The sequence below is a fragment of the Anser brachyrhynchus genome (genome assembly GCF_964034855.1).
Source record: "Anser brachyrhynchus genome assembly, chromosome: 2".
Classification (NCBI taxonomy): domain Eukaryota; kingdom Metazoa; phylum Chordata; class Aves; order Anseriformes; family Anatidae; genus Anser; species Anser brachyrhynchus.
This window is the reverse complement of record NC_137695.1, coordinates 42,418,340-42,436,992: the sequence shown is the minus strand read 5'-3', so window position 1 is coordinate 42,436,992 and position 18,653 is coordinate 42,418,340. Positions and strand designations below refer to the sequence as shown.

The 18,653-nt window shown below is 47.3% G+C and overlaps 1 protein-coding gene across 2 annotated transcripts; it reads left to right on the top strand.

The window, feature by feature from the left end:
• The first annotated feature begins 719 nt into the window (after positions 1-719).
• On the top strand, positions 720-5,439 carry EOMES (eomesodermin). Of its 2 annotated transcripts, none has more exons than XM_080579135.1 (6): positions 720-1,580; positions 1,711-1,865; positions 1,977-2,098; positions 2,515-2,673; positions 2,764-2,825; positions 3,544-5,439. In XM_080579135.1, the coding sequence occupies exons 1-6, from the start codon at positions 805-807 to the stop codon at positions 4,220-4,222; spliced, it is 1,953 nt and encodes a 650-aa protein (XP_080435261.1). In that variant the 5' UTR covers positions 720-804; the 3' UTR covers positions 4,223-5,439. The 2 variants fall into 2 exon arrangements, with proteins under 2 accessions (XP_080435261.1, XP_080435260.1); XM_080579134.1 differs by having other exon boundaries at positions 721-1,580; positions 3,487-5,439.
• Positions 5,440-18,653: the final 13,214 nt, after the last annotated feature.

The window sequence follows — 18,653 nt, the reverse complement described above, 5'->3', positions numbered from 1 at the left end:
ACGAAATCCTGGCCGCTCTTTGGGGCCGCCCTCAAATTCGGCCCCGAGGAGGAGGCATTGGGGTTGCAGTGATCCCTGCGATGCGGCCGGCTGCGGGGAGAGGGGCTGCGGGGCTGGAGCTGCCAAGTCCTTGGTGCGGGCTCTGCCCGTTCCGCAAAACCAGGCGGGCATCCAAATCTTCCCTAATTCCCGTTCCCTCCCCCGCTGGGGCAGTCGTTCCCATCCGGGGAAAAGCGAGGAACGGACCACTCCCGCATTTCGGGCTCTGGCACCCGCCTGAATCCCCGGCCTGCCTTCCCGGAGCGCGGTGCCGAAGGGGAAAGCGGGCTGCGGGGAACCGGCCGCCGGCCTCCCGAGCACCGGCAGCTTCCCACCGAGACACCCCGGTAAGGTGCAGCGTGCCTCCCGGTGACACGGTGCTGCCCGGGGAGGGCACCGGGGGACGGCTGGGCTCGCCTGGCCCTTCTTTTTTAGGGGACCGCCGGCTCCCGGGGCGCGATGCCGGCAGCCGGCTGCGGGGAGGACGGGGAGGGAACGGGGGGGGGGGTGTCGGGGACGCGCACCCCAGAGTCACAGGTGACTTGTTCCAATTAGTAGCTGTCTAATTAAATTAGTGTCACCCGGCCCAGCCAATGGGCCGGCGGGGGCGGGGGAGGCGGCGACGAGGCATGCCCCTCCCCGGCTGCCCGAGGAGCGGGGTATAAACGGCCCGGGCCCGGCCCCGGCGCATCGCTGCGCGGCCGCGGGTCGGGGTCGGCAGCGGGCTGTGGGCAGGGGGCTGCTGGGCACCGCCGCCCGCCGGGGATGCAGCTGGGCGAGCCCCTGCTGGCTGCAGCGGGGGGAGGACCCCTGCCGGGAGCCCCCTTTTACCCCTTGGAGGGCGGCGGGCGAAGCGCTGGAGGAGGAGGAGGAGGAAGCAGCAGCAGCACCACCACCACCACCCGCGGGCCGCCCCGCCCGGGCTCCCCGCCTCGCCTGGAGCTCGACAAGGCGGCCAAGAAGTTCGGGGGGGCCCCGGCCATGCTGGGCGAGGCGGAGGGGGGCGAGCAGCCCTTCGCCGCCCCCAAAGCGGACGGCCGCAAAGCCACCCCCTGCGGAGAGGAGGAGCTGCCCCCGGCCGCAGCGGCAGCAGCAGCCCGCTACTCGCTGGACAGCCTGAGCCCCGAGCGCTACTACCTGCAGTCCCCCGGGCCCCCGGGGGGCGAGCTGGGGGGGCCCTGCGCCCTTTTCCCCTACCCTCCTGGGGCGCAGCACGGCGCCGTCTACCAGCCCCCCGGCGGGCCGCCCCGGTACCCCTACGGCTCCGTGCTGTCCCCCGGCGGATTCACCGGAGCCGTGTGCCCCCCCGGGGGCCGGCCGCAGTTTGGCGGCGGAGGGGGGTACCAGTACGGGCAGGGGGCGGCCCCTGGGGGGCTCTACGGGCCCTACCCGGCGGCGGGGGGCTCCTGCGGGGGGCTCGGGGCGCTGGGGGTGCCGGCAGCCGGGCCCGGGCTGCGGGCGCAAGTCTTCCTCTGCAACCGGCCCCTGTGGCTCAAGTTCCACCGGCACCAGACGGAGATGATCATCACCAAGCAGGGCCGGTAAGAGGCCGAGGCGGGGCGGGGAGGGGGCGCGGGGGGTCCCACCGGGGTGGGATGCTGTCCGGTCCCCAGCCGGCGGGGCGGTGCTTTTCCCGTCCCGCACGCAGCATGGTGTTGATCCCCTCCGCAGGAGGATGTTCCCTTTCCTGAGCTTCAACATCACCGGGCTCAACCCCACCGCGCACTACAACGTCTTCGTGGAGGTGGTGCTGGCAGACCCCAACCACTGGCGCTTCCAGGGGGGCAAGTGGGTGACTTGCGGCAAAGCTGACAACAACATGCAAGGTAAGGGCGGCTCTCCCCGCCCGGCTTCCCACAGAGATCCCCCTGCTTCCCATCCCTTTGGCAGGGCTCCTCTCCCCTCCGGCTGCCCGTTGACGTGGGGCTTTTCCCTAGGCAACAAGGTGTACGTCCACCCCGAGTCGCCCAACACCGGGGCGCACTGGATGCGGCAGGAGATCTCCTTCGGGAAGCTGAAGCTGACGAACAACAAAGGTGCCAACAACAACAACGCGCAGGTAAATGGCGGCGGGGACACCGGGCTCTTGGGGCTTTCCAGCCTGTCGAACCGCTAGGTCAGTGTCCTTGTCATTTGTTCCCTTCTTAACGGGCTGTAAATCTGCTTTTCTAGTTGTCTTCCTAAGGAGAAGCGATGTCAGAAGTGACTACGTGAATTTCTTTGTCTTTAAGCGATATGTCTTCAGCCTAGAGTTTTTCAAAAAGTACAGCTGATAGCTCTCGACTTCCTGCATTTACAGAACTTAGCATATTAGTAACCTCGCGGAACAGAGGGCTGCCCGCTGTGAATCCTCTCCTGCTAACAGCGAAAATCTCTCCCTTCCCAAGTCAGAGGATTAAAAGGACTTTTATTGCCTGTAAGCGGTAACGTTGCTGCAGTTTGACTTAGTATTGTCTCTTCCGCGGTTCCTTTCAGATGATCGTACTGCAGTCTCTACACAAGTACCAGCCTCGGCTCCACATTGTGGAAGTGACTGAAGATGGGGTCGAAGATCTGAACGATTCTTCAAAGACTCAGACGTTTATTTTCCCTGAAACGCAGTTCATAGCAGTTACAGCATATCAAAACACTGATGTAAGCACGGGTGCATAAAACTATAGGTATAAAATTGGATGTTCTGGGTTCAGCATGTCATTTTTACCGTGTTCTGCTCTTGCTTTTTAGATTACACAACTCAAAATTGATCACAATCCTTTTGCAAAGGGCTTCAGGGACAACTATGACTCGTAAGTACATGTCTGCCTTGCAGCTGTTTCTGTCCGGGAGGCGTAATTCTGCTGTCAAATACTTGTGTCTAAAGAGAAAAAGAGAAGCTCTTTAATACTTTGGTTCTTCAGAAGTAGTTATACTTCTACTAGCAGCTCTGCTGGCTCATGCACTCATTTTATGAGATGTTAAATGTCTGTCTTAGACATATGTCTATTTGAAGAGTTGATGCATTGCCTTGACTGCATTTTACAGCAGGCTGCTGGATTTTGGTTAAATACACTAGTAGGAGCTAGCTGGCTTGAAAGCTGGCAGCAGTGTATTAGCAGTATCTGTACAGGATAGGTGACTTCAAAGTGTAAGCAAGACTTGCCTAGTCATCCATTTCTGTCACGTCTCTCTGAAAAGCTGTACGTATTCAAGTCTAGCTTCTGAAAGGGCTGCGTTTCACTTAAAATTGATTGGTTGGCAGAGAACAGTGTATACTGGTAATAGCAATACTATAAACTTTATCCTGGTCTAGGAAAAGCAACCTGAACTTGTAAAAGTGATGAAAATGAACTTCCAGATCAACTTGATTGTAGTCCTAGCTAAGAAACGACTTAGTTTCTTCTTGTTATTTTTTAATACCATATGTGGAATTGTAGGAACAACTCTCAGTATTTCTCTTTTATGTTGTAGCATGTACACAGCCTCAGAAAATGACAGATTAACTCCATCTCCCACGGATTCTCCTAGATCCCACCAGATCGTCCCTGGCGCCCGCTACAGCGTGCAACCGTTCTTCCAAGAACAGTTTGTCAACAACCTGCCCCCAGCCAGGTTTTACAACGGTGAGAGAACCGTACCTCAGACAAATGGCTTGCTCTCCCCGCAGCAGAGCGAAGAGGTGGCCAGCCCTCCTCAGCGGTGGTTTGTTACTCCTGTACAGCAGCCTAGTGCCAACAAGCTGGACATGAACTCCTATGAGACGGAGTATTCTCCTAGCACCTTGCTCCCTTATGGCATTAAATCCCTCCCTCTTCAGACATCCCATGCTCTGGGATACTACCCTGACCCAACATTTCCATCCATGGCTGGCTGGGGGAGCAGGGGCTCTTACCAGAGGAAAATGACCACAGGATTACCTTGGACCTCCAGAACAAGTCCTCCAGGCTTCTCTGAAGACCAGCTTTCCAAGGAGAAGGTGAAAGAAGAAATTGGCTCGTCCTGGATAGAGACTCCACCCTCCATAAAGTCTCTAGATTCAAATGATTCTGGGGTCTACACGGGTGCTTGTAAGAGAAGACGGCTCTCCCCTAGCACTTCAAGCAATGAGAATTCCCCATCCATGAAATGTGAGGACATTAATGCTGAGGACTATAACAAAGACACTTCAAAAGGCATGGGCTACTATGCATTCTATACTAGTTCTTAAAGCATCCTTTTACTCCAGTTGGCTGTTTTATTTTCAGGGTGGCCTTTTTTTTTTTTGCATTACAATTGCCAAAAAGACTCTTGCCTTCCACCTTAAATTGTTGTGTGCAATTCTAAAGAAGGTGCCAAAGCTTTTTGACTGTTGCAGGTAACTAAGTAGGGAAAGAACAAATTATGATACAATTCTCTCCTTTTAGAAGCCTTCTAGAAGGAGCCGCATGTGGAAGCTGGAGCCTAGATTTTTTTACAAGATGGCTTATTTATTGGAGACACTAAAGTGTACAGTTTGGCTTGGCTCAGAGGCCTGATCAAATCTATGCACTGCTGAGCAAGGAAACAGGGTTGGATCCCAAATTTCACTGTCTTCCCTGCCTGCCCCTCTGATTAAAAAGGGGGCTGGGCTGTGGGGGGCTGCACAGATGCTACATTCTGCTTTAGAGCAAGCTGGTTTCTTCAACCCTTGTATGCAGCACAATTGGCTGAGTTGAATGCTGCTCAGCTGAGGCTTTCTTTGGCAGAAGATGGTTTAAAAAATAAGGCCTGTTTGCCAGGCAGGATTTTTTAACTCAAAGGTCTTGTTGCTAGCAATGGTGTTTTAATGACCAAATCTGACTTTTCTTTGTCCAGAACTTGCATAAGAACATGCCTCCATCCCAAAAGCCTAACCTTTACTGAGGTGGCAAAAAAAAAAATCGAAAGTGTACAGTTGTGTTTTGTCTAGGTACACTGTAGCATATTGTGGAATAATGTATAAATAGTTGACCTATAGTTGTTCAGTCAGAAGGACCTCCGGTGGTGCTTTGAAGTTCAAAAGGCATTTTTTGGTTAATCAAACTTAGCATATGGAGCATTGCAAAGACCATTAACAGACTTCTATTTGCGTGTATGTAAAGTGATTTTCAGCTGCCCTGTATCAAACTGGAAGTGATGTAACTTACCCACTTTCTTGCCTATAGTTTCAGCCATTTTAAATTCATCAACCCTAGAGCACTGGCACACGAACTTCTCCCCGTGAAACTTGGTTCTGTTTTTTATGTACATAGTAGTAATTTTTAATAAATGTGGTGCTGCCAGGGATGAGTGGGGTTTGCTCTCTGCTTCTTTGCCTCTTTTGGGCATCCCAGCTGGGGGGGAGGAGGGAGCCCAAGCCTGCGGCTGCTGCATCCCTAAGGAGTGGGGACTGAGATGCCTCTAGACTTAAACATCATCTTTTTAAAGTTTTTCCTTGTTGTTCTGTTCAGATAGATGCTGCTAGTTGTATTAGGTTTTACTGTTTTTTTTTTTCCTCCCTGTAAATCTCGTACTCTGCCCCCATTCTGTTCTGTTTCCCTCCCCCAAAGCTCTGCGCTTCCCCCCACGCTTGCTCCCCAGCCCCAGGGCCCTTCTTCCCCCGGAGCTGCGGGGGGCGAGGTGTGAGCTCTGCCCCCGCCTCTTCCCGGAACGCGTTAAGAAACTCCCCCGCACCCTTATCGGGGGAGAAAGCCCCTCCTGGCACAGCCATCGGAGCCCGGCTGCCTCGGCGGCAGCACCTTTCCCGAGGAAATGCAGGCGGTAATGGGATTAAGCTGTTAGCGATGCGCGGCTGCAAACAAAACAACCCCAAGGCTCAGGCCGGGGCCCTCCCCGAAGGAGCTAAAACAGTCGGGGGGTGGGGGGGCGTTTGCAGCGGTTCCCGGCCCGGGGGAAGGCGAGCAGCCGGCTCCCAAGGAGCTTTCCATCACCCCGGGGCCGCGCTGTGCAAGCGCAGCGGAGCCCCGACAGCTCTCCCAGAGACAAGGAGGACCACGTTTGGGATGGGAGGAGACTAGCAGGAATTTGTAGGCGGCTGGGGAATGAGATCTTTTTCTGTTTATTTTCCTTTTTAATTTTTTTTTCCTTTTTCCTTTTTTTTTTTTTTTAATTCCATTTAGGGGTTCCCCTCCCTGTTCTCCTGCCCCCCCTCGAAGCTCGCTGCCGGCCCCGCTCGCCCGGCGCTCCGGAGCACGATGCTGCCGCAGCACGTTATTAAAGGCTGTATATTTTTGCACTACGCGATTTAAAAAAAAAAAAAAAAAAAACCAACTTAATACTTGTGAAAAGTCCTCACACTGTTTAATAGAAACATAAGTGCCTGGCTGGCCCCAATTAACACCTTGTGATTATAATGCATTCCTAAAATGGGGTGTCAGACGCCAAATTGTGAATAAAGGTAGCTAATTAATCTTCATAGGATGACACTGATAAACAACTCTATATTTAAATAAAGATCAAGGAACCGGGTGCTTCTTATTTGTTTACATTAGCAGAAGATAAAGTTAACTACCCTTGCACTTCGCTTCGTACCGCGGCAAACAGCAGAGAGCCCCGGCCGGCCCCTGCGGCTCTCTTATCGCGGGCTGGGAGGGCGGGGGCCACCCCAAGGTGCTCGCCCCCTTCCCCTGGACACCCCCAGGAAGGGTGGGGGTGACCCCAAGGTGCTCGCCCCCTTCCCCTGGACACCCCCAGGAAGGGTGGGGGTGACCCCAAAGTGCTCGCCCCCTTCTCCTGGCCACCCACGGGACGGGCGCTGGGCGCTGCCGGCCCCGCTCGCACGTCTTCGCCTGGCGGCTTTCGGGCAGAAAGCGCGGCGAGGGGGGATTTAAGTGAAAGAAAAATAAAAAATAAAAGTTATTTGCACCGTGGCGGGCGATGCTGTGCAGTGAGAGGCGAGCTGTGAGTGTGCCCGATGAGGCTGCAGAAATTAAGTTATCGGTTAAGGGAAATCCGGGCTTCGTCGGGTGGTGCTGGCTGGGGTCCTCTTGCTTGTCCCAGGCAGGTGCTGTGGGGTGGGGGGATGCCCTCTTCCCACTTTTCCATACCCATGGAGAGGGCGAAATGCGGTCTTAACCGTTTGAGGCCGTTCCCCGCGATTTAACCATTATCTCGGCTATTTCCCCATTCTTCGAGGGAGAGGTTCCTGGCTCTGCGTGTGCGGCGTTTGTCTCTGGTTTAATCGCATCGGCTCCCGGCGGGTGAACAGCGGCAGCGGAGAGGGGCTCATCCCAGGGCCGGCTGGGATGGAGACGGCTCCTCAGCAAGCAATTTGGTGTTTTTTTCGTTAAAACAGCCCCGCGTGTGCTCTGGCCGCCGCCACGTCGGAGTTAACCGCCCGACTTCCCAACGAAACTTCGTCCCTCGCTGCTCGCCCCGAACTTTTCCGCTGATCTTTCACACCCAGCTGGAAAAACCAAACGACCCCGAGCCCCTTCCCATCCCACGGCCTTTCCCCCCCGGCGGCAGAAAGGACTCCTTCCCCACTGCTCTGCGGGAGGAAGGAGCAGCTATTTTTTTTTTTTTTTGGTGTCTTTTCGACTATTTGATCGAGGTTTTACTTTCAGTCTGAATTTCTTCCACCCAACCCCGTCCTCAACGCCGGCTTTTCATCGCCTGCTCGTTTCTTTCCACCTCCCCCTCGCTGAGGGGGCTTTCCCAGGAAGGGTTTTTTCGGCGGTCCCCCACAGCCGCCGCCGCCGCCTTCCCCTCAGGGACACCTCAGCAAGAGCCGCGCTGAGGCGACCCTGAGGGGAGGGCGGCAGGGGCGGCCGAGGGAGGCGGGGGATCTACCCTCGATGGGATCTACCCTTCTGCGGTGCCATTGCGCTTCTGAAATGCCCCATCCCGCCGGGGTGAACGGCTTAGGGTGGCGGCGAAGCCGGCGGTGGCGGCTGGGGTGGCCCCGCTCTGGGGAGAAAATGGCGCCGAGGTGGCTGAGGTGAGGGCGACAGGGCCCGCCCGTGCCTCCCTCGTGCCCATCCATCCCATGAAATTGGATTTTGCCACCACCTATGCTTTTTTTTTTCCTCCTTCTTTTCCTTTTCTCCCCCCTCTCTACTTTCCAGCATTTCCCCTCTTTACTTTTCTCTCGTAATGTACAACCAATTCTGTCCCCCTCCCCACACAAAGTATCCATAGCTCACTCCCCACCTTCCACAACATCCGTAGCCCTCTTCATAATAATGATATGGCTAATATAAACATTAATCTAATCCTTATTGGAAGGATTTTAGTTCTTGATGCATATCACAAATATGTAACCAGAGGAGAATGACATTAGGCTGAAAGTGCGGAGTGCAAAATATGATTTGAATAAAATGATAGGGTGGTATCTAATATTTCCTTTAGGGAGTACTATACTCTGAGCTGTCACAACCGATTGTGTAAATAGACAAGACTGAGGGATGTGATCCTAATCATATTGATGAAACATTCATCTGAAAGACCGAATGCAACCAGAAGGGACTCACTAGAATACAATTAAATCCTAATCTAGGGAGGAAGAATCCTCTGCAGACTTTCCTCTAACCCACCACCTTCTCTTGCCTTTTCATTTTGGAATCAAATAGAAGATGGGATAGAGAGAGCAAATAAAGGAGATAGTGCTAGGCCATTTGCCTGCCTGAACGACTGAGCTAATGCAGGGAGTGCTGAATGGTGAGGAAGTAAATCAGCAGACCCAGCCCCGCGTATAAGAGTAGATAAAGGCCTAACTTTACTCACATGGGTAACTACCTACCTGCAAAGGGTTTCCACATGTGAGTGGTGTTAATTTGGTGCAGGAGGCCTGTGTGTTAGGATGAAAAGTCCTTCTCTGATCGCATATTCGGTCCCAGGCTTGTGAGTAAAACTGTCTGCTGTAAACCATTTAGTTTCTATCTGCAGCAGGGAAATGATTTCTTACTGATAATATTTAGTAGTAAAGGGGTTGTTTTCCCACCTCTACTATTTGGTTCCTGTCAGGCCCTCCTTGCAGTGGTCTCAAACTGCCTTCCAGGGCTGGGTAGTGCACAGGGTGAAATGGTCTCTGTGTTTCTGTGTTCCTGACATATAGCAATATCCCCTCAGACCACGGTGGAGATGGATTAACTACTGCTGTATGGGGAACAATGTATTTTGTCCCTTGTTTCTCAAAAAAAAAAAAAAAAAAAAAGGAAATACTCTGAGAAGGTGGTTGAGAAGAAGTTTCTTCTTATGGTACCTATAACAGTATGAAAGCCAGGCTGACTGCTTTTTGTCACTTCTTGCTTTTGGGGAAGGTGTTGAACAGGTGCATTTTCCTAATGCATACCACATTTTGGCTTATACCACTAAAACGAATTCAAACTAAAAATGTCTGAATTCATGTAGTGATGTTTAAAGCTGGAGAAGCAGTCTGTCTTCCTCCTACCACCGTGTAAGTCAGACTTCTTTTGAGTTTTTAAGACCTGAATCTGTTCTGGCGTTTTTAGAGCTTTTTCAAAGTCATATGCTCTTTTATCAGCAAGACGAGGCAAAACGTGAGGTGAGTTCTTTCAGCCTGGAGTATTCTTCATGCAAGGACATTGTTCAGTTCTCTTTTAGCAGGGCATGATATCTGCAAATGAGGGAAGGATGCATCTAGGGGGTAGGAAGTCAAGTAACAAATCTGTAGTAGGAGCTCTGAACTTGCATTGTAAATCCATATTCTCTTCTTCTGAGGTATGAACTCAGCAGTTTTAGAGCTTACATGAAGTCTCTGTGGGAGGTAGGCACCACTAAAGTGGTTGTAATGTAAAGAAGTATCATTTTAGCAGGTTTGGGAATGAGACTTCATGTTAGGGTTCCTCTACATTTTGACTGTATGTACTGGGTACAAAGAAGCAAGTTCTGTTACGGTTGGTTCTAGTTTTCTTACAGCAGTGTAAGGCTTTTGCAGTGTACGTAGGGCATTAATTGTTAAACTCCATGGAATGGTTATGATCACATTTGTCTGTAGAGTAATACAGTCTTTGTAAAATGCTTGACATAAATGCAAATTTCCTTTGAGGAGGAAAACCGTCTTTATTTTTAACCTTGACTATTAGTTTGAGTGATCAGGAAAGACAAGTATACTTAGCTGTCTGATTTTAGGGTCTTAAGTTTTCTTGTTTGCTAAATAGGTAGCTATGCTCTGGCTGTTCTCCTGGGGAGAGGAATTCTTGAGAAACTAACTGGTTTGTAATGTGTTGGCACTTGCTTTTTCTTAGTGATAAGTTCCCAACAGCAGAAATGTTATTATTTCAAACACTCTCCTTTCTTTATACTTTTAAATCTTCTGATTACTTCCTACACCAAGTAAGAATATGAGAAAATGATACTCGTGTCACAGTGAAGTTATAGTTTAGGCAAGGAGAGCTCTTAAACTGATTCTTCAGAGGAACTGTCAACACAAGAATTTTTAGCATAAATGTTGGAAAAAACCCAACTGTTTTTCATACCTGCCTCTTCACAGTGGCAGGTATGTTTGTTTGTTTGTGATTTATGTGATTATTGTTCAGCAAGAGATTTATTTTTGTTAACCATTCTCTTGCTACTTCTTTCAGTGAAGGCAGGATTCTGCTCTGCTGCCTTTAAAATGCAACTCCTTTTTAGGATCATTTGAGAGAAAAGATTAGGTAAATTCCTTGGCGGGGAGGGTGGTGGTGGTGTGGGTCTTTAATTCAGGAGAAAAATGTGGCAGAATCTACGGTTTTGCTCACAGAAAGAGCAACATTTCTGAAGTTTGTGCTAGCAGTGATCTGAATAGCAGATATATCTTCATTTTAAAGCTCAGTTTGAAACCTCCAATATATTACTCTTAAATTATATGTCCATAATACACCTCTGAAGTTGCATGCTGTCAGAATGGGCCAGTGAGTAAGGGTGGTAGCTTGGAAGTGAAGAACGTGGTTATTTTTCAGACAGATCAACTCCCTAATTGGGTTCACTGTGCACCAGCAGAATTGCTTGTGCTGGCACTGAGCACAAAGATGAAACAGAGTAGAAAGTAAGAAAGAAAAGCAAACTTTCTTATTCCTGTTAGGGATGCTGGTGACTTCTTTCACCTGTTTAAGCAGCAATACTTGGGATATTTTTCTCTCTCCCTTTCTTTCTTTTTTCCTTTTACAATAACAGGTCATGGCAACTAATACCTCAATAGTGAAGTCCATATTCAGAGAGGTGACCAGAATAGCTGCCAGTCTTCAAGAGCTTTTAAGGAGCTTGGTATAAGTTCCCTGACTGGAAAGCCAGTCCCCCTGGAGAGGGCCCTCTGATCCAGTGGAGATGCCACAGTGGTATCATCACAGCATTTAAGTAGGTGTGGGATTACAGTGAAGCATGAGTTTACAGCACCTCTCCTACCCCACAATAGCTGTCTGTGTACATGCTTTTACTCCACAGTTTACTACATAGTGCACTTGCTTCTCTTTCATCAGCAGGCCAGTCTGTCTGTTATTACTGAATGGAGAGAGCAAGCACTGGCTCACCAAAGAGAGGATGAGCTGTGAATCCACACTCTTCTCTTGCTTTTCTTACGTATTTACACCTTCAAACACCGTGATGAGGATAAGAGTACAAGTATTTCAGACAGACCTGGAAATACATTGCTATTTCTACCAAGGGACAGTTGGGTCTAGTGCTTTCCTGATATCAGTCATAGGAAGAGAAAGACATTCCCATAGGTATTAGAAAGCACACGCTGTTTTTTGCTATGCTACAAAAGGCAGTAAGCAACCCACAGTATAATGAAATGTGTATAATAGTCTGAATGCAGTTTTAAGCTCAGAAGAAGCATAATTATGATATGGGTACTGTTTTGTGTTTCTGACATACCCATAGAGAATCCTTAGGGAAATGCAACCCCCTGGAAATGGTCTGACATATTGGGAGTTTCAGGGTAGTGTCCTTGATCAGTAGCTGCAGGAGGGATGCTCTGTTAAAAGCTGCTTTCTGTTTCATATTTGGAGTGACTCCCGAGGAATAAGGAGTGTATTTGACTCTAGGACACAATAGCACACAAAAAATGAACAAGCAAAAAGTATTGGGGTATTTCACCAGAAAGTTTAAACAAATAACCAAACCTCTCAATCAAAGATGGATTGCTCTTAACTGTGGGGTGAGGACTGATTTCTACTGGACTGAATTGTGTAGTTTTTTTGTTTTTCCTTTTTGTTTGATAAGTGGCTAAAGTAGTGGGCCGTGTGTCCCTTCTGAGTTTTACTCTGTCTCTTTAGGAGAATACTAGATAAGAGACGGTGACCTTCTGGTGTTTACCAATCTGCCCGAAGAATGGAGATTAAAAATAAAAGAAAACAACCTGGATTCATTACCTCAGTGAAGTATTCTCCAAGCTAGGAGTCGCAGGGAGAGCTAAAGCAGCAACAAAAATGGCAACTTACGTTCCTTCACCCCATTCACTTCCATAAAATCTGATCTGCATTATTCTCCAATCTGGTATTAATATTGTTATGCTGAGAAGTGCTAATGGCCGCCCATAACGCTTAAAGGTCACTGAAGTATATAATGAAAACATTCTATAGAAAGACTTGAAGACTGGCCATAACCACACCTAAAGAAATCCTGGTGGAGACTAAGTGGATCAATTCTCTTTTGTCTAACAGCTAAAGCTTTCAGTCTCCTCTATGATAAGAGCTATAGAAGTTAATAGCTAGGCCAAAGCATCTTAAGTTTATGGTGCCTCTTTAGTGAACAGTGAAGCTATAGGAGAGGGTTTGAGCTCATTTAAGGTTCCACTAACTGCTGAGAAAAGAGAACGATACTTATCCCCCCTTAGTCTTTCCTTTTTATGCTTGACTTGTGGGTACAGTCTTTCTGTTCTACCAGCTATAGGGCTCATCAGACCATTGTGTGAGTCGATTCATTTCACAGACTTGACAGAAAACCCATCCAGGAGAAAAGGACAATTTTGTCCTGCTGGGTTCATGAGATGAATCACCTCAGCCAAAACCCAGTAAGAGTCAGAGACAGTGCATAGGAGAGGGCAGGATTACATGGCTGGGACTGGTGAGAAGGGAGCTCATGCAACCTCCCTGTCTCTCTCTGCCGTCAAAAAACCCTTAGATTTTGACAATCATCTCTTTAATTTCGTGCAGGTTTAGTGAGAGAGGGGGACTATAGGAAAAGAAGGCAGGACTGGGCTTTGATATAATCTCATGTGCATTTAGTCTTGAAACTGCAGTGTTATCATTCAAAGCGACAAGACTCCATGCTTCAGATCAAAGTTTTCGTTGTTGTTTTGTTTTTCCTCAGGCTGTTGGAATAAAAGTTCCCTTACTGATATTCTGTTCCTTCTCAGTGCCTAGAAAAGCCAGGGTCATGGGGAGAGGATCGCAACTTCACTCACTGTGTCACAGCCGTAAGAAATGCAGGGCGATCAGGTAGAAAGAAGTGACTGAGAACTTAGTATAGATATCACCTGGGGTGTGTGACCTTTCTTGTGCAGGCTGGTGACCTTGCCATTGAGTCACAGTCACCCAGATTTAACTCTGCAGTGATGACACACCTCTCAGGATGGGTTGTCTGAGGCTAATTTGGAAACCCAAGAAGGTATGTATTAAGTTAACACTTCTTGACTCAGACTCTGCAAGGCTGTTTCTTCAGGTAAAGTAAGCTTGCTCAAGGAATCCACAAGAACAGGTGTGTAATTTGTGGGATTTTGGTATATTTCAAATTTAGGTATATTTCATATCTCCATTGGGGATTGGGATATAATTAATTGATGGTAAAAGACATTAAGGAAAGACCTGCATTGATGCTTCTACTTTCTCCTCCAAATAATAAGCGTAGACATTCAGGGACAAATACAAAAATCCACTCCTGCCTGTTAAATGGATAAAATCAGTAATGTTGGACAAAAAAATGATGTCGCCAATGCTTTCCAAACACAGCACATACTGCTGTGAGACTTTCCTGTGTAGGGCTGAGGCCTCCCAGAAAAAATACCAAACTTGCTACTGGTTTGCAAGATTAAATTGTAAGCAGCCAATACCCAACTGCAGGAAAGACACTTTATAAGCTGAAGAAGAAAAATTGCAAAAGTGAAATACTGAAATAAATGAACAAGCCATCAGTACTACTTGAGAGAACCCAAACTGTGAACTACATTCTGCAGCAGTGGATTTCAAAGGATGTTATTCAAAAGTAAAAACCATTGAGATTGGTTTACGATTTTAAAAGACTATATTTTTAATTCCTTCTTACTAATTCTTTAGATACCTTTGTTGGTAGGGAAAGATTGCCTCTGAAATGCATTTTTACTATTTTACTCTGAAGATCTTCATTATTTCTTCCTCTTCTCATTATCATTTCTGTTTTCTGAGATCTTTGTATCTGCCGCTAGGGCATATGTAATCAGAAATGAGTTGACTTGTAAAATATGACTTGCCTGTGAGAAAATCTCTCTCTCTCTCTGGGAGGAAGCTACAACTGAAGAAAACTACAGTCTAGTATGTGAGTAGCAGGTTGTGCTATGAAGAATTATTTGAGAAACTGGAAAGTCATTGTTAAGGACTGACTGATGAAAATACGGCTTGTAGCATGCTGCATAAGCAACATAATGGTTGTTCTCTGTCTTCTCACAGGACACTTGGAAACTCTAACTAACAGTACTTCAGGGGAGAGATGACTACAGAATTCTGTGGTCGTCGTGTAGCCTGTTTAAATAGCTTGCGAATACTTTGTCTTACTTCAAGAAGATGAACATTGCGTCCAGGATCAGGCCATTCTTTAAAAGTGGTGCCACCATTCTTAAAAACAAAACAAACAAAACAAAAACAACAAACACTAAAGAAATAAAAATCAGTAATAATCCTCTGTTCTTGACCTGGTCTGGCAAAACTGTTCGTTTAAGAAGTGACACACAACTGTAGCCAGGTCTGGGTAGATTTACAGAGATGTGTCACTATAGGTATATCAGTAGCTATGGATGTATTCTACAGAGACGGGTGAAAGTTGTGTCTGTGTTATGTTTCTGATGCATGCACTGAAGAGGATCTGGACATATCAGGACAGATGTTCTTCCTGATATGAGGTGAAGGTTTTGAGCCTGTTCTCAATCTCAACAGTGGAATCGTGGCCAGAAACAGTCCTAAACTCCAGGCTAAACACAGAACTTCTAAATGAGAATGTCAATAAGCCAAATAATTATCAACAGTTGTGAGCTAGAGGCAAAACTGTATCTTGTTTATGTTTATTGGAGCCCACAGAAGAGTTTGCTTTGGAAGAAAAGGAACAAAATTCAACATTCGCATGAGAATGCTTGCAGAAACTTGCAAAATTTCAAAGCATCTGATCTGACTGGAGACAGCAGCTGGGACTAAAGGACTAAGCCCGCTTCAGCTTTCACTTTCTAAGTGCTTTCTTTTTGTATCTGAATTCAAGAGCAATCTGTCCATCCATGCTGGCCTTCTAACATGATTGCTTGACTTCCTGCATGCAAGAATGGGCTGTCTTGTGCTTTGAGGAGGTTGTCCTTGAAGATCACCCAACTCTCATAGGCTTTCCCTCTACCTTCCAAGGTGTTTTTCCATGAGATTCTACTAAAAAGATCTCTGGACGAGCTGAATTCTGCTCTCCTGAAGTGCTATCACTAATTGTACAATTTTTCTTTCTCACTTCTCTCAAAATTCCAGATTCTTATGGCTGCCCTTTATTTCCCGAATGTTTTCTTTCTGTAAAGTCCAGAAGACTTGTCAGTCACCTACATCATGAAGTTACCATCAATGGAGTTCAGAAACCTGGGTTGCTTGTGCCCAGCTATATTACCCCATCTGCAGATTCCATGGTGGTTCTAGTTCCCAGCGAGTACCAGTGCCTACGATCATGAAGCTTGTTCCAGCTTTTGAATGAAGGCTTCTTCTCCTTCCCCTTCTTGATCAGGTCTATAGCAGGCACCTAGAACAATGTCACCCATGTTGGACTGTTCTCTGATCCTTGCCCATAAGGTCTTGACTGCCTCATCGCTTGTTCCCAGCAAAGCTCTGTGTGTTCCAGCCAGCACATTACACTTGTTGAAATCCATGTTTTTCGCCTTTACAGACTGGCTTTCCTAAAGAGTCCATATCCATCCATAGCAGCACTCCAGCCACGTGAGGTATCCCACTGTGATTTTGTAAATCCCTGTCAGATGCCACAAAGCAATCTCTGTTCTGTGGTTGGTTTCAGACCCCAGACACTTGCTTTCTTATTCCTCTGAGATTTACAGTGCTGCTTGTTGGAGCTGCTGCCTTCTCACTCCTTCTTTACCTCCCTGTGTACTCACCCCTTTTTTCAGAGGTCTGTTCCTTTTTCTTGTCTCCTTCATCGTGTAAAGGGTGGCATTAAATGCACTTCAGTCTCTTGTTGCATTAGTTATGTTGTAGAAAAGGAGCTGGGTACCCTAGCAGCCCTTGGATATTCCTTGGCACCTGAGGCAGGCTATCTGGAAGTCCATTTGAGGCCTTAGCACTGCACTACTTCAGGTTCTTAGGCAGAGATGTTTGCTTTCTGGATGTAGTAGTAGATGGAAGTGGTCCTCATGTTGCTTGGCAGTAGGGTCTTGCATGGATGCCCTCTAGCCCTGAGGGGCGGTATTCTCAAGGATGCTTCTGCAGTCATGGCTGAGGCTGGTGTGGGGACATAGTGCTGCCTGCTGAGCAGCAGAGCGCCCAAGGACGTGGACTGAAATGACAGGTTCAGTCATTAACTAGCTGAAAGAGAATGGTGTTAGTGTGGGGGATATACAAGGCAAAGAGAAAACTTGGAGGCCTGGGTCAGTATCGAAGGGATGTCTTCAAGATAGCAGGCACTGCGATTATTGAGAATTGGAGGAGAAAAGGGGTCAGGAAGGCACCAAGTAAAGGCCTGAGCTGACTGAGGAAGGTCAGCTGCAACGTAGGGTGAAGATGTGATAGCCACCAAGCAAAGCCTGCTGGAAGAATGCTGCCTTTCAACACTTACTGAAGAGATTTGGTCAAGCAAAATAGTTTCTTGGAAATGTAGTGGTTTATGTTGTTTGCCTTTTTAAATCCAATGATAAGTGCTGTAAAACCAAACGTATTATTTTGTGGAATTATGTCCACTGTGTTTCCATTTTAGAGGAGAAGTATTGGTACGCACCAGCAAGTCATGCTCAATCCTCAGTCACAGAATTATTGGTGTCACAATGTGTGTTTGAGATGGTATGAATTTTTCATGCTATTGTTATTTTGAATAATCAAAGAGCACCTCCAGTATATTATTTTCATCTGCAAAGAAAACTTGCAGAATGCTCTAAGGTTTATAAACTATTACATGTTCACAATCAATGAATTATCCAGTAATATATAGCAAACTAATACTAAGAAAACCTTTTCTTAAACTACTGTTTTGCATTTATATATAAATAAAAAAGTCAACACAAAAATAAAAGGTGCCAGTCTGTCTGATAAATGTGTGTTTTTTTCCCGATATTGTATTATCCTTACTGAAAATGCCATAGCAGTTTGTACAGAAACGTAGTAGCCTCATACAGAATTTGCTCAAAAATCATGTGTTAATACAATGAATAAAGCAGGAATTGCACTTTTTGTAGAGCTAAAACATTCTGGTATGATGTCTGAGTAGAGTAACTGTGCTGTTGGGATTAAATGGGCTGGATTCTGGCCAAAAGTTTTTCTCTCTGTGTTTTTTTCCAAAAGGACCAGAAATGTTTGAGATGAAATGACTTTGAATGTTTTGTACCACTGTAGATTTTTGTGGCAGAGAGTTCAATTTTATGACCTCAGCCTACAACAGTAAGAGCATATTTAACTTTCATCTGCATGGTAATGCTCACTAGCAACTAGTATCTAGGGTTCCCCGCCAGCTGTTAAGAGTGGTGCTGTAAATTACAGCAAAAGATCCACTGAAATGGGTCAGATGGGGCTGGCTCTGTGGTTCCTGTGTCTGCTTTCCAGTGTGCTTTCAGTGCAATCTTCTGACACTTCTGCAAGTTTCCATTCCAAAGGAGGGATGGTCTGTGCAATTCTCATTCAGCCCTGAAAGTCTGTTGCCTTTTCCTGTAGCTAATGCAAAGCTATTAAGGTGCTGAACAGAGGGTGGCTCATGCCTTACTCAAAGATGGTTCTGAGTAGGTCAGGTACCTTTCCTGCCCGAGCTTCTGATAAAAATGTTTGACATAAATCCCTAAGGCAGGACCTGGGTCTGCAGAGGGTGTTGGGTACAGGGTGTTGAAAAAAAGAACTGACTGCAGCAGAAATCAAGTGGTCAGCACTTCCCAGGGACAGGCCCTTGAGCTCTAGCATTTAAATGCCAAGTCAGAGCTTTTCTCTTGTTGCCACAAAGAGGGGTGCAGTCCTGCAGCATGAAGCACAGCCCAGAGTCACATCAGGAGGACACGTGAAGGAGTTGCATGTGTCTTCTCTTTGCTAGCACAGGGTCTTGGTCCCAGCTAAGTACCATTTGGGTACGTCTCCTCTGAACTTGACTTTCTTTCAGCATTTGAGCTGGAAGCTTCTAGAACCATCTAGAACCACTTCTTCTGCAGTGTTTCTCACTGCTGAAGTTGGGCTTACCAGATTCATGTTAAATTATACTCTGTAACCTCTTGATAATAACCTCCAAACGTATTTTTTTATTTTTTTATTTTTAAATTTTTTTTCTTGTAAGGACTACTGTGTCAC